This window comes from Penicillium roqueforti, assembly GCF_015533775.1.
Source record: "Penicillium roqueforti strain LCP96 04111 chromosome Unknown scaffold_01, whole genome shotgun sequence".
Lineage (NCBI taxonomy): Eukaryota > Fungi > Ascomycota > Eurotiomycetes > Eurotiales > Aspergillaceae > Penicillium > Penicillium roqueforti.
In genome coordinates, this window is record NW_024067565.1 from 367112 (window position 1) to 381531 (window position 14420).

The window sequence follows — 14420 nt, forward strand, 5'->3', positions numbered from 1 at the left end:
TGGCAGCTTGTTCAGCTCGACGTGTTGTAACTATGAAGGTCCATTCTATTGGCGAATTCTAAGTCGAACCAGCCTTGACATTCACATATCATAGGTAAACAGAAACATTGGTCGCACGCAGCGCCGATCATAATCGATCTATATCTACATGTGGAACATTGACCCCGGCGCTATTCTGAGGTAAATGTAAAAGGAACAGGGGAGCCAAGATATTAAGAAAAATACACCATACATCCACGGAAATGGTTCAGTACTTCTTAGGAGGTACTTTCCTCTGCCTCCTGAGGAGTGTGGCTCTCGGTATTAGCATCCTCCTTTCCTTCTTCGCCGTCCTGCTGGGGCGCAATATCTTCGCTCGTCTGCTCTGTCTCAGTAGCCTTCTCTGTCTCATGGGGCTGCTCTGGGGATGAGACGGCAGAGCGCGGAGCAGGCGTTTCAGGCTCGTTCGCAACATCGGGGAAGATCTCCAAGAAGAGATCGGGCAAGAAGCGGCCAAGGCGTTTGCGAGTCTCGACCCATATTTCCTCCTTGCTTGGGTCTTGGGATGGGGACACAAGGTAGCCTCCATCAGCCATTACTAGGAGGATATTCTTCAAGCTTTCGGGGACTGCTTCTGCCTACGAGATTGAGAAAAAGAATTTGTTAGATGGGAGTGGTCATGGTATACTTGGGTCGTCGGGTAGAATAATCGACTTACCAGACTATCGCCCTGACCACTGTTCATCATGCGATCAAGGATGTCCAGGATCCTGAGCCAGAGAGGGAGCATACCCGTCCGGTTGGGGAGCTGATCGAGGAAGCGCAGGAAGATCTTGCAGACCAATGTTGCGGCTTGGAATCGGGTCTCGCTCATACCAACAGGGTCGGAGTGGTAGACCTCCGGCTTCAAAAGAAGTAGGACGAGCGGGAATAGGACTTCATCGAAGATGCTAGTCCACTCCTGGTCATCGCTTGAGATCAGTTCGGCAGATAGAAGAGATCGCTGCAGCGTGGAAATAGCATGGTGTCGGATATCGCGACACGGGTTGATGCATTGACTGGTCAAGGACTGGAAGATAGGCGACCAGTAGGCAGCCCAGGCTAGAAATGCACCTATTAGAAACTCGTTGCAGTAGACATGTCAGAGGATCGATCGTTACCTTCATTCTCCTCAAGATGAGATTGTTTGATAAGAGCCGGGACTCGTCCAGTCAGATGATAGATCAGACCGATTGCCTTGATGCCGCGAGTCACAACTTGGTTCTCACTACGGAAGGAGAAGTAAGTATCAATAATGGACAGAGGTGCATGGTACCCTTACCTTGACTTGGATTGTTTGACCCCCTTATTCCGACGGGCCTGAGCATCCCGGTGTCGTTCCTCGATAGAACCCACACGCCCGGCGCTGACGAAGTCATTGGCCAGGCTGACTACGAACTCATAGTTGTCGGCTGTGATAATATCGGGCATTGACTCAACAATGCTTTGTAGAAGATCAAAGACAAGAGAAGCGACTGCCTCGTGTTGATGGAGTCTTTGCAAGATCGACCAGAAATCCGGAGAAATAGTGATCTCGTTTCTTAGACGGCCTGTATGAGCAATGCACCTAGCAAGACCCTTGACCGTCGCCACGGCCACGGTTTCCAAAATATCCTGGTCGAATCCAGAAATAGCGTGGAGCACAACGGGTACCCGGATAAAGTGTTGGTCCTAGCGTGGGATCAGTAAAGGAGAACCTACATCAAAGCCACAGGGTAAAGGAGAGTACATACATGGCTCAGCCGCAAGAGATTTAGGAGGTAAGAAACAACACGAGACACGGTTAGCGGATGGAGATTCTTCGCATCGCGCACCAGTGTTTGAAGAGTTGTTGCCAGGTTTTCACCGAGAACCTCCAGGGTCTTTTCGTCACGAAGAGTGAGCACCGTCGCCAACTCTAGAACGAATATCATCGAAGGATCGTATTTAGGTTGGTTAGGGTCAGCTCTGCTGTTGGCAACCCTTGACGTTGGTGTCGGGCGTTCGGGTTTTACGACAATGACTGCTGGTGCGTTCTCCTCGGGAAGCAACGACAGCAAAGCCTCCACGAGCATTTCCAATGAGGACAGAGGAAGAGATCTGCGGAAGAAGTCAGTATCATGACCACAACCCATCAATGAAACATCTTTACTGACTTAATATTTGTCAAAATTTCGGATATTGAGCAGGCAGTCACACAATCCACTGTGCAGAGTGTGTTGTCAAGTTCTTCGTCCGAAGGCTCAGGAGGATCGTCTGCCGCATAACTTGAGAGGTAAGATGTGAATGCAGACAAAATTCCCGTGTCGTTGTTGCGTCCATCCCGATCAATCACCTGTGATGGAGGCTGTAGCGGAATTGGAGATATTTCAAGTTCGGACGTGAGTTTAGCGTCAAACGGCGGGATGAGAGAGTTGATGAACAAGTTACTCAATATGCGGACGATATACTCCCAGCCTTGGTTGACAGTTGACTCATTTGTTGAGAGGACTCGGAAAAGCACCACAGTTGCCAGTTGTGCTCTGAAGTCTCGGCCAAATTTGACGGCTAGCTCGCTTACCATCACACTCTTCTGACCAACCTGAACCTCTGTGTTGAGCGCTGTACTAGGAGGTTTGCTAGTACCCAAAGTGCTAATCGATGCAAGGGAGAAGACGATACGGTCGAACGCCTCCGTCAAGCCATAGCGGGCAGCAATCTGGGCACACTGGTCGAAACCATTGACCACGCGGGAATATACTGCATCATCTGATGCAGACATGAAGACATATGAGAGGGTCGCAATCACTGGTTTCCACGTAGCCGCGAACATTTCGGCATCATACATGTTGGTCTCTCCCACTATGACGTCGCCGGCAGATGAAGACTTCAGCAATAGTTCCTTCCAAGCATAGTCAAATGCATGCTTGTTTTCGTGTTCATCGGGTAGAATGATTTCGTTATTCTTGATAGAGTCATAGATATCCTCGAGGAATTCCTCCGCGAAGTCTCCACCCCCGTTGACGCCTCGCAAGTTCCTTGCAAAGCCAGCGCAAGTCATACGGTTTTGTGACTTCACGTTGCGGTTGTAGAGATCGGTGTTCAGCATGATGATGGCGTAGGTCAAAATGTATAGTGCGTCTTTATCGGCGATGCCATCCGGCTTGACCTTTTCAATGTAATGTTCCGAAAAGATCGTCACAATTCGCTCAATGAGCGGCGATTCACCAGGCAAACGGAATGAACTGAGTAGTTCCCGAAGAGCTTCCACTGCACTACGTCCCTCGAAGTCAAGGAGATCCACAAATGCGCCTAGCAACTCCTCGTTGCCGCGTTTGGAGATGTATTCTCCGAGGACTTTCTTTGACAGGCGTGTGGTGCCCTTCAAGAAGCGAGCAACCAGAACGGGATTATTCGCGTCCTCAATAACACCATGGCTCACAAGGAAGGCAATTCCCTTCTTAGGATCCTCATTGAACATCTGTGCCCCCTTGATAATGAGTTTCTTCGTGTGGCGTTGTTTTTTCAAGCTTTCTTGAGGAGGATAATCTCCTTGTATAGGCTCGTTATCCAGCCGATCATGGATGAACTGCACATAGCCCAAAAGGGAATCGAGACATAACGGGGGTACATTTGTAGTGCTCCAAGTTGCAGAGTCTGGGAAAGCATTGCGAGAGAGCAATCCAATCATATCCTCGCACAGGTCGGCTCGGTCCACGTCACAATCATAGTTGACAAAAAGCTCAACCATAAAGCTAGGTATGCGTGACAACATGCCAATGCTCTCTACCATTGCCTCTCGAGCTTCGGGCCTTCTTGATCCTCCTTCGAGCCCCAATCTCTGTCGATCTCTAACAGGAACAGGTGTGGCTCGTCCGCTATTGGGCTGCGAAGCTGGCTGTTTCACCAACTTTGGTGATTCAGGAATTCCTTCGTAGAGCGATGGGTCGATGCCAGGTTCTCGCGGTATTTCCACGCGAGGGTGCAAGCAGGCCACTAAATATGAAAGATAGAGTTCCTGCTGTAATTTCAAAACTGGCCGGCAGGTTGATAACAAGGTGCCAGCTACTCTCAACGAACCAGTTAGAATAGCTATGTGTTCTGACCTGACTAGCTGAAAGAGGTATCGACAAAGATCGTCCTTAGCCAGGGCAGCCAGACTGGGATGCCGAGCAATGGAAGGACCTGCTACTTCCAAGGCAACATCAATAATTCGGAGTGCCATCACACGCATGGCGTCTGTATGTTGCCGGTTATGAGGGTCCAACAGGTCGATCAAGACACGGAATAATTCTTTGATGGATGGTAAGGAGTAGGGCTGAAGCTCGGTTTCGGGATCATCATGCGGGCTAGGTGGTGCAGTAGCTGCTGCGATACCATTTCCTGCCTGCTCGGGTGATCCCTCTCGACTAGTACTATGACGTTCTGCGGCCGATGTGTCTGCGCTGATGGCTGACAGGTGCTGCGAAGTCACGGTGTCTCCATTAACCGACGGGTCCATCTTCAGACGAGAGGGTGGGTCCTTTTTTGTATCTTCGCCCGCAAATGGATCCGGTCCTGCGGGCACTCCTTGATCAAGATGCGATAGACGCATGAAGATCACCTGGCACATTTTGACCATTGCCATTTCGGCGGATCTCCGAAGTACCTCTGACAGACGACCCTGGCAGCACATGCTCAAACCAGTTTCCATCATCTCACAGACGCTCTCGTCGCCCAAAAGTTCGCCTTCAGGTCGTGAAAGTATGCCCTCCATCAACTTCAGAATCCTCAAAAGGACTATCTCGTCCGCCGACGAGTCGCTGGCCTCAAATCGGCAGTGTGTGATCGCGGCTGATAGTAGCTGCATAGCTACAGAGAGCCGTGGGGAATTCGGGTTGATAATATTGTACGAGAGGAACTTGGTAATGGAGACCAAGGCGATAGAGGTAATTGCGGCGGAGGTCGAAGAGGAGCGAACGACCTGTAGGAATGGATGAAGTAACGCTGGGGTATCAAAAGTTCGGATATCTTTGCAATCTTTCAGATCACTCCGCAGTCGTGTAAAGGCCGATATTAATGGGTTGTCCTGCATGCTCTTCCCCTTCTTCCCTCGCAGACCCCACCGATTAGCCAGGACATGATCTTCATCGGGACGAGGTGACGGTTGACCAGTCCTGCGTGGAATTGGACTTGAGGGGGCAGAGTTATCCCGCTCATAAACACGAGAGGCTCCATTGCCGCCCAGGATGGCGGAGACTGAGGAGTGAGCCCAGCGTGCATGCTTGCGCATAGACGAGGTGACGGTGATACATTCAGTGGTCACCAAAGCCACCGGGTCTATGGCAATTGGAAGAGAAGACGAGTCCATAGTGGGATCGAGCATCACAAAAGATGCTCGCTGTTGTGACACCATTTTGAAGGTCGAACGAAACAGCTGGTCTCTTGATCATCATACTGCTGCTTGCCTTATCGAGCTTAGCGTCTTCCCCGCCCACTCACCGCCTACGACAGGGGCTGTACTGCACATTACCACACAATCTGTATTAAACTGATTGGACTGGATGAAAATCTGCACCGATGCGGTATCAATGTACCATCTGGTATTAGACTGCATCCATGGATCCAAAATGTTTGATTTCACCTTTGTTGACATCCTTCTATGCCAATTCAACACTACATGCCATTATAGTCAGATAATCGCAGTATAAAACGTGCAAATACGAGGTAAAAAGCCAATCAGAAGCTTCACCTACATCATGTATGCATGAAATCATCAACATATTAAACCGGCGATCATCGATATAGTGGCTGATATATTTCCCGAGTAAACAAAGATGAGATTTTCGAATTGACTACGAACATTCTTCATGAAACGAGCGTATTAAACTGTCTAGAACATAATGGCATTGTCCCTCAGACCGAATTAGTATTCCCGTCTATTCTTGTCCTAAAATCTAAGCTTGTATACAAGGATCTGAAAGCGTGAAGAATAAACAAGGTGCGAAGAACCCCATATATTCAGCGAATTATGCAGATGTGACCTGTCACACTGATCCTTGCAGCGGTTGGGGATCGCAACGATAGCAACGGTGTTGATAGCGTTGGCCGGACAAACATAGTAGAGTAAACATTAAAAACAAGAGTGCGGGACAGGTCGAAGTAGAGAATGTAATTCCTACAACCTAGGACATCGGGCTAAGCTGGGTATCCATATTCAAGTCATTCTTTTATTCTTTTACTATTCTTAGCGTCAGGCGCTAATACCCACTCTTGGTCTATCGGGCTATCGCGATATCAACCCACCGCTTCTCTGTCCCCGCGTCTCAAAACAAACGCCTCCTCTCGATCTTACACTTCATTTACTTACCTTCTGGAGATTTTCATTCGGATTTACGCCACTGCACGTGTCTACTCCCTGAATCTATGAATTGAGTGGATATCTTTGGTACCTCAGCTTCTATGGAGGGGAGCGCGAATGTCGCAATCGCTTTACCAACAACAGGATAACACATCCTACATGCGATTTTCAACTGTCTCTCACTGCTCAGCATAGGAAATTTTCTCTCATTTAATTCTAAACATTACGATCTTGTCTTTCCCGTCACTCGTTATCTTGCTACTCCAACGTTCCTTCTGCGACAAACCCCGGCGCATTTCATTTGTTTATCGCACACGGTAGCGCTTGCCCAACATCTTCTCGCATTCTGCACTTGCATTGCAAGTGCACCACCATTCGTTATGGCGACTATCGCACCTCCCTCCGGAATCTGTACACTGGCGGACCTTCCTCTCGAACATCTCAGCCTCTATCACGTCGTCGACCCATGTTTATCATCCATCTTCGTCTTCTATGGCGCCGTCTCTACCGCCAATGCTACAGTGAGCAGTTCCCGTATTCAGGCCCATATATTCACACCCGCCGGGTTTCAAAGTTACCCTCGGATTACGGTGTCCCCGGCTGCCCCCGTGTATGCTGCGGTCAACCACCTACCCCGCGAAAAACAAGGTGATGAGGTGTGTCGTGGACTTGCAGTCAGCATGCTGAGATATTTTGCCGAGCTGTCGGAGCCGGTGAAGCACCGTCTGACTGGGGTGGCTCGCACTGGAAGACCGGGAGGAAAGGTCCCCAAGATGTTTGATGAGATGCATGCTGCAGATCTTGCCAACCGTATGACAAAGGTGGATGATTCTTTGGAGATTATTCAGGATATTCGGAGCGCATATCAGGAACGCAAGGTACCATGGGTCGACATTGATGTGGTGCTTCCTACGGGTACTATACAACCATTCCAACGGCGAGAGAGTATGGGATCAGATCTTGAGGGAGGTCAGAATCCGCAGTATGGTCCATACACACCCCTGATAGAGGCGTTGGGAGATCCTATGTTTTTGCCAACAGCTCGATTGAAGCGTGCGCCGTCCCAGCCGACCAATGTCAGCAAATCACGGCTGTTCGCAAGAAGCCAGAAAGAAGCTCTTCGTCTTACCATGTGTGAGCTTGTGGATACCGAAGAGAGATATGTCGCCAAACTTTATTCTCTTGTGCATGAAGTGGCCGACGAGTTTCGGCAAAAGGCCGTGGGCAGAGGACCATCCAGCAACAGCCCCGACGAGGCAGCTTTGGCGGCATTATTCCCACCATGTTTGAATGAAATTCTGGAAGTCAACCTGGGCTTTCTCGATGTCATTCGTCATGTGCTTGATGAAACAGAGAAAGATGCCATCACAGATATTGGTCAGGACACGGAGCTGCCTTCTAATCGTCGGGGTTTGCCAAGAGATAGATCGGATCCGCTTGGAATTCTGGCATTCGCAAAGGCCCTCTTTGAATGGCTACCACAATTTTCACAGCCATATGGAGACTACATGCGAGCACATACAGGCTTCACGCAAACTCTGAATTCGTTCATGAAAGATAAGAATTCTAGCTTTTCCAAGAGAGTATACGAAACGGGAGAGCAGAGACTGCGCTCTCTGTTGATGGAACCCGTCCAGCGACTACCTCGATACAGTCTGCTGATTGACACCATGACTAGCAATCTGCCCTTGGTCCATCCTGCCGTGCGAACTCTGCTAAAAGCACGAGACATTGTGAAGGATATATGTGCGCTAGAGAATAATTCCCCATCGAGCCACACCCAAAGCCTTCAACGCCTCCAAGAGCTAGTCAACGGATGGCCAGCGAAAACATTCCCTGAAGGTCGGCTGATTACTGCAGTCGATTTCAACGAAATTACCCAGCCGTACCGTCTAGACACACAGTCATCTGGCAGAAGCAGCACAGGGATCATGCTTCTTTATAAGAACTGCCTAGTCCTTCTAGAGAAACCCGCCGAAAGCCGGACTACGGCACGTGGTCTGCTGGCTGATATCGACAATGCGGCCGCTTCAACCAATGACATGTCCATGTCTTTGCCACAATCCGAACTCCAGGTTGTGCAGGTGCTAGACTTTCATAACGTGCGTTGTATGCAATCCACGTGTGGTCGAATTTTGTTCGCCGTGCCAATTTCAGCCAAGTCCTCAAAAGAAGAGACAAGCTCTGACCTGCTTGCATTGGAACTGGCTGGAACGTATGAAGGAAGAGCCAATCGACTGATCGAAGAAATATCCAAGGCGAAGATTGAGGGTCGATTCCCCGAGAGTGAAAGAGAAGGAGGTAAATGGACGCTAAGAAGCCCTCCCACCGGGTCTGCGAGTAACGTGGGAATACTCGCCTGTGTGTGCGAGGACGGTGAAAGTGCCGCGCTCGACCAGATTCAGGCATCCCCAATACGCATTGTTTTTGATACATCCAAGGCGACCTGCGGTCAAATGTTGAGAGGTTCCAACCTTGAGGTCATCATATCAATATCTCCTCCAAATGGAGATCAATACAGACTAGATATCGATTCTGTGGTTGGATCTGGGTCTACAGATTTGATCACGGTGGACACATTTATTTCCACTCTTTCGCGACGTCGTAAGTGACCCTCCCTTGAGAATTATATTTCTTGCCACTGACATAAGAAACAAAGTTCAATATTTGCTCTCGCCTCTGCATAGCGCCCGAAACCCAGCATTGACGAACTCATTGGTTCATTCTAATTTTGAAATTCTTCGGTACATCGCGAGCAGCTTAATCACGCAGGTCAAGTCTTCACGGGGCTTCCGGCCACCTTCGCCGACCAAACTAATCTCAAACCTGTTGGGGGGTAGCCGTGATAATGTGCCCACTCTCAAGGGGCCAGGGTCGGCCACTCTTACCGGCGAATTCCCAAAAATGCCTCCGCCAAGAGTGAATCTGTCGAGATCGAACACTCTACCTTCGGCATTCCCAGGAAAAGACAAGGACAAGGACAAGGAAAAGGAGAAAGAGAAAGAGGAAACCGGGAACAGGATATCTGTCGTTGGGACATCTGCCTCCAAGGGATTGGATACTCAGTTCGGGTTGCTGGAGCAGACATTTGCAGCCTATGTGCTTTCTCTGCAGTCTCGGAGTGGAAACATTCTGGGTCGAATGCTTCGGGTCAGAGATCACGTTGACCGGGCGCCGGTCAATGAGCTCTACAATATTTTGCTAGAAGACCCGAGCAGAATTCAGGCTGCCGCCGAAGTGCCAGTTGATACGCTTTTTGTCGCTTTCGAAACCTTTTTGGCGAATGCTTGGAGAACAAGTATGGGCCCCGTCTTGAGCTCCTCTTCTCTGAAATGGATTCAGAGCCAGTTTGACACCATGATACCGCGGGATTTTGATGAGCAATTTCGGAAATTTGTGACAGACATGAGCCCGCAAAATAGACGAGCTCTAGCTGCGATTATTCGACTACTTGCCGAGCTACTCGATGCATCTGGAAATGACGGAGATCGCGGTGCTTTGACGATGGCATTTGCGGAGGTACTCACCGAAGACGGAGATCCTAGCCATCATGTCTCCCTTTTGGACCGACTGGTCGAAGACTTTGACAACCTCTTTGAAGAATTTATTCCTGGGGGTACCTCAGTGGAAGGAACACTGACCTGCGATCAATCGAAATCACATGCCAATACCGGGTCAGTCGGTTCCAATTCTTCCTCTTTCCGGAAACGCTTCGGCTTCGGTATGTCTAGAGATACTCCGAAAAATGAAGGCGAAAGCAAAGTCGCAGCAATTCTACGGACATTAAGCAAGAAGCAAAGCCCAGCCGGCTCGGAGCTCAATACGCCCAAGGGTTCTTTGATGCGCTCAAAGTCGACTGATGTGGACTCTCGTCTGGGCTTCCTTCGCCCTACATCGCGCGATCGTCCTACATCCCGTGATCGCCCTACATCTCGTGATCGCCCTATCTCTCGCGGTAGCCCTGCTTCTCGCGATCGGCCTTTATCCCGTGACCTTCCGTATCGTCCGTACGGGTTTGCATCTGAGGAGCAAATCTCGAGGCCAGGCACTGGGTACGACAACCCACCCTCTCTATCTTCTTTCCGAGGATTCTCTGAGGATAGCGTGCGAAGAACTCGCAAAAAAAGAAGGAGCTCCCTTTCGGATATACGACCACTCACATCATCCTCAGATGCATCCAGTATCTCTCCAACTCAACAGCTCCGCCCGACGACCCCTTCCAGTCGCCCTCAAGGAGAAGTGGTAACGCCCACCAACCAGTCCAGGCCTCAGAGCAGTTACATACCAACACCACCTATGCGTGGTCAGTCACCAATGCGTTCTAGGCCGCCAGCAAAATCCGGGTCACCGACGCGACTAGGATCACCCATTCGCCGTCTGTCTCCGCCCCGCCCTTCGACGCCGAGCAGGAAGGAGAACATTGATCCCAGGGCTCCACAGATGGAGCGTGCATTTAAGTCCAGGGGCAGTGTATCAGAATCGCCAGCCGATGAGTCAAGGAGGAGATCCCAAACGTCAGGCATCCCCCAGCGGATTCCGGGCCTTCGGGAGCGGCCAAGCAGCAACGCTTCCGATACCAAGCGACCACAATCCTCGTCTGGCTTGCAAAAACCACAGAAACCGCGGATGCAAAGCCCACAAAAGGTTAGTCACATTCTATTTCTTTCGATAATGAGTTGACTGACATCCCTTAGTTACGCGATCGTGTTCAACTAGAAAAGAGAACCCAAAACTCTACCCAATTGGGCCTGAAGGACGAGCTCACGGAGCTTGGTAACGAATTACGTTCTCTGAAGCTCACACCACCAAGGAAACCCAACGCAATGAACTTGGAGTTTGATTTTGACCGTACAGACATCAATCCACATGCTGCTACCGCCGCGTCCCTTGAAGCTCGCATGCGCAATCTTGAAGCCCGATTTGAGACAGTTACTGGGGAATACAAGTGCCGCACATCCGCTCTCGAGCGAGACCTGGAGTCGTCCTTGGTTCTTAGCGAGAAGCGTGTTAAGAAATTGGACGAGCTTTATCGTGAGGCAAGCGCCGAGAACGAGGCTCTCTATGATCGGTTTAATACCGAGCTCAGCAAGATTGCGAAGGATGTCCGATTGGGCCACGCAGAAGACGCGTTGAAGTCTCAACTGGCAAGTGCCCTAGACGAGATCGGCCGAGTGAAGAAAGAAAACTTCCGCTTGAAACGAGAAGTCGGAGGTCTTCGAGCCCAGTCAGCTGCCGCTGCACTGCTGAAGGCGAGCGAGCAATGACCAAATATACAGCATCGAGGGCTTGTCCCACCATCATTCCTTTCCCATATTCCATACATGGTTACTCAACAACCTGACACCTGTCACATTATCTTTCCTTTCACCTTGTAACTTGATACCGCACAAGCCTCTTCTACTTTCCTTGGAACGCCTATTCATTTGCATACATATCATGAGCCTTTCTTACTTGTATTCATTCCTATTTCTTGTCACCCTTCATACTGGCCTATCTGCACAGATAGCCATTTGACCATGCATGCATAGCTCAGGAGATCAAGTTTTTACAAGGCTTGCTTTTTGTGTGTCTAAGTGTTGTTGTCATGTACACTAAGCCTCTTCGGCATCTTTACCCACCGGCCAGCCCATCAGGCATAGTGCCTCAGTGTCAATCATTTTGTACATCCACTGCCATTTCAGTTTCCAGCGACAGCGTAGATGTACCACTTCCACCTCGTTGAGAGAAGAATGCTTAGCTGAATGACCGGATAGTCGATAGTCCAAAGTCGGCAATGCCAGTTTTTGCCAAACCTTCTGACTTGGAGGCTTTCCTGGCTTAGACACGATGCCTTCCCTTGATAACACAGGTAAAGTAAAGCGCAACTGAGCAGGCGCTTCAGCAGACAAGAGAGCCTTGACGTGCTCAAAAGTCCCGGGCATTTCCTGTCCGGCAGTAAAATCCTTATTTGTTTGCCCTCGCGGCCTCAAATTAGCCGCATCTTTGCGTATCCGTTCGATATCAATTTTATTGAACGGGCGTATCGTAACAGGAAGACTTATCAGTTCATCTGCTAGTTCGTTGGGATCACGGTCGACCGGAACGAGACGAAGCCGCATCCAGTACCGGTTATCCCACAAAACCCACGGAGTAAAACTGCCACTAGGCGAAACGTTGACTTGGGTCACGGGGTCACGATTTTTCATGAATGGTTGCCGGGATAGCAACCAGATATTATCACCCCCGAGCCGTGGATCGTGGGACTTTCCAAGTCTGGAGGCTTCATTTGGGAGACGCTGGAACAGAACCCCCGCTACCGTGAAGCCTTTTCTTCGTTTCTCGTCATTGGACGTGGCGCTTGCGCCATGAGAGCCATCTAGACCGGGGAACACATTGTGAACTAGTGGCTCATATCTGCGTAGCGAGAAATGGCTATCGGGGAAGGGAGAGACTAGTTCTGTCATGCGGCGGAGAACGATGGTCTGGATCTGCCGGATTCGGGAGGCTGATAATGTTGCGAGTTGCGGGTCCATCGATGCTGGGGTTTTGTCTAGGAATTGAATGACCGCTGACCCTGCCTTGGGGTTGAAATCTAGCATCCGGCATTGAGATGAGAGGAGGTAGTTGGACAGCTCGTTTGACCTCTGAAGGAGGTCTTGGCTTGACCGAAGTAGGGAGAGGATGGATTGTGATTCCAGCGCACGGGGTAGGGAGTTTGAGGTGCGAAGACTGCGGATGGCGTTCCGGGGAGTGAGGGTTGGGTCGAAATTTGTTGGGTCGGAGACGTAAGGGACTTGATTTTTGTGGCAGGTCTCCAGAAGACTTGTTTTGGCGAAGGAGAGTAGAGGTCGGCAGACGAATATGCCCGGGCTTGCCATTTTTACATTGGATATGAGATTGGTGTGAGTGTTACCTGTTCTAGCGGTTGGGTCGGGAGAAGTGATGTGACCATGTGTCTGGTTATAGAATCGGACTTTGGCTTGTGGTTTTGTCGGTCGTTTTATGGGGATTGATGTAGTCGACCAGCTTTCAGAAGCACCGAAGATACCATGGCATTCGGGGATTCGAGCAACTTCAGGAATGCCACCAAGACCTAAGCCAGTTGCTCCAGCCGAGAGCCGCAAAATGGTGGTTTCAATGTTGTCATCTTGATGATGGCCTAAGAGCAATGTTTCGAGTTCGAACTCATAACAAGCTATGCCAAGGGCTTGGAAACGGAGACGTCGTGCATGTGTCTCAAAGGCGGATGGCAGAGGCCCCGATGCTCCAGGCTTTGGCGACAATTGATTCTGACTTGAGATAATTTCAGACCAGTCTAAATTAAGGATATGTGTTCTGATGTCTGTTCAATAATGGTTAAACAATCTTCTAAGATGCAAACATTCCGACTTGGAACATACCCATATCACGAAGCCAGCCAGCAACCTTTTGTGCCTCCATAGTGCTTTCCGGACGGGAACGATGATCTACCACAAAAGCAGTGACAGAAATAGCTCCAGCAACATCATAAGATTGCTCCAGTTGCTTGCATAGGTATGCTAGAGCCATAGAGTCGGCGCCACCACTGACAGCGATTCCTACCATCCCGCGCATCAGCTATAAGATCTTGAGACACAAACAGCGAGTCTATATTTTTCAATATTTAAAGCTTACCAAACTTCCGTGGAAGCTGTAGAGTGTCATTATCACCGGGATTCTTTCCATACTTGGCGCTGCCATAATTGAGGCGAGCGCGTCGCGATCTGGACCACGCTTGCTGGAAACAACGCTGGAACAAAACCGGCGATATTGATATATTGCCGGCCATGTCTATTCTCCATTGGAATCAAACATGGGCTCGAAAATTCAATATCATCGTCGACCTATAGATTCACTTCACGCGGAGGAGAGAGAACCTTAGGGTGATCTCGTCGGCTCGGCCAATCAATTTTTCCGAGAACGTGACCAGACGGCCTTTACACGAATGCGTCTCCGAGATTTTATCAGTTAGTATTTTAAATAGTGACAAGTCATTTTTGAGATGTTTGGGGGAAATATGTCGGGTTTCTGATGCTGACAGTGGCGTAAGTGGTGGTTACTGAGTTCCATATGTTGCTCGCATCTAACAATACGAGATTTAGCCGGC

General features: G+C 49.8%; 3 protein-coding genes across 3 annotated transcripts; 1 reads left to right on the top strand and 2 right to left on the bottom strand.

Annotated features, from left to right (window-relative positions):
- Positions 1-257: 257 nt before the first annotated feature.
- LCP9604111_512 (uncharacterized protein) lies at positions 258-5371 on the bottom strand (the record flags this gene model as incomplete). Its single annotated transcript, XM_039068839.1, has 6 exons — positions 258-617; positions 698-1080; positions 1140-1246; positions 1301-1689; positions 1752-2097; positions 2154-5371. 6 exons carry the CDS (start codon positions 5369-5371, stop codon positions 258-260), a joined length of 4803 nt encoding a protein of 1600 aa, XP_038933060.1.
- Positions 5372-6696: 1325 nt separating this feature from the next.
- Positions 6697-11580, top strand: LCP9604111_513 (putative Rho guanyl nucleotide exchange factor; the record flags this gene model as incomplete). Its single annotated transcript, XM_039068850.1, has 3 exons — positions 6697-8920; positions 8976-10960; positions 11011-11580. 3 exons carry the CDS (start codon positions 6697-6699, stop codon positions 11578-11580), a joined length of 4779 nt encoding a protein of 1592 aa, XP_038933061.1.
- A 327-nt stretch (positions 11581-11907) lies between these two features.
- Positions 11908-14102, bottom strand: LCP9604111_514 (tRNA lysidine(34) synthetase; the record flags this gene model as incomplete). Its single annotated transcript, XM_039068861.1, has 3 exons — positions 11908-13637; positions 13696-13872; positions 13949-14102. The coding sequence occupies 3 exons, from the start codon at positions 14100-14102 to the stop codon at positions 11908-11910; spliced, it is 2061 nt and encodes a 686-aa protein (XP_038933062.1).
- Between the last annotated feature and the right edge of the window lie 318 nt (positions 14103-14420).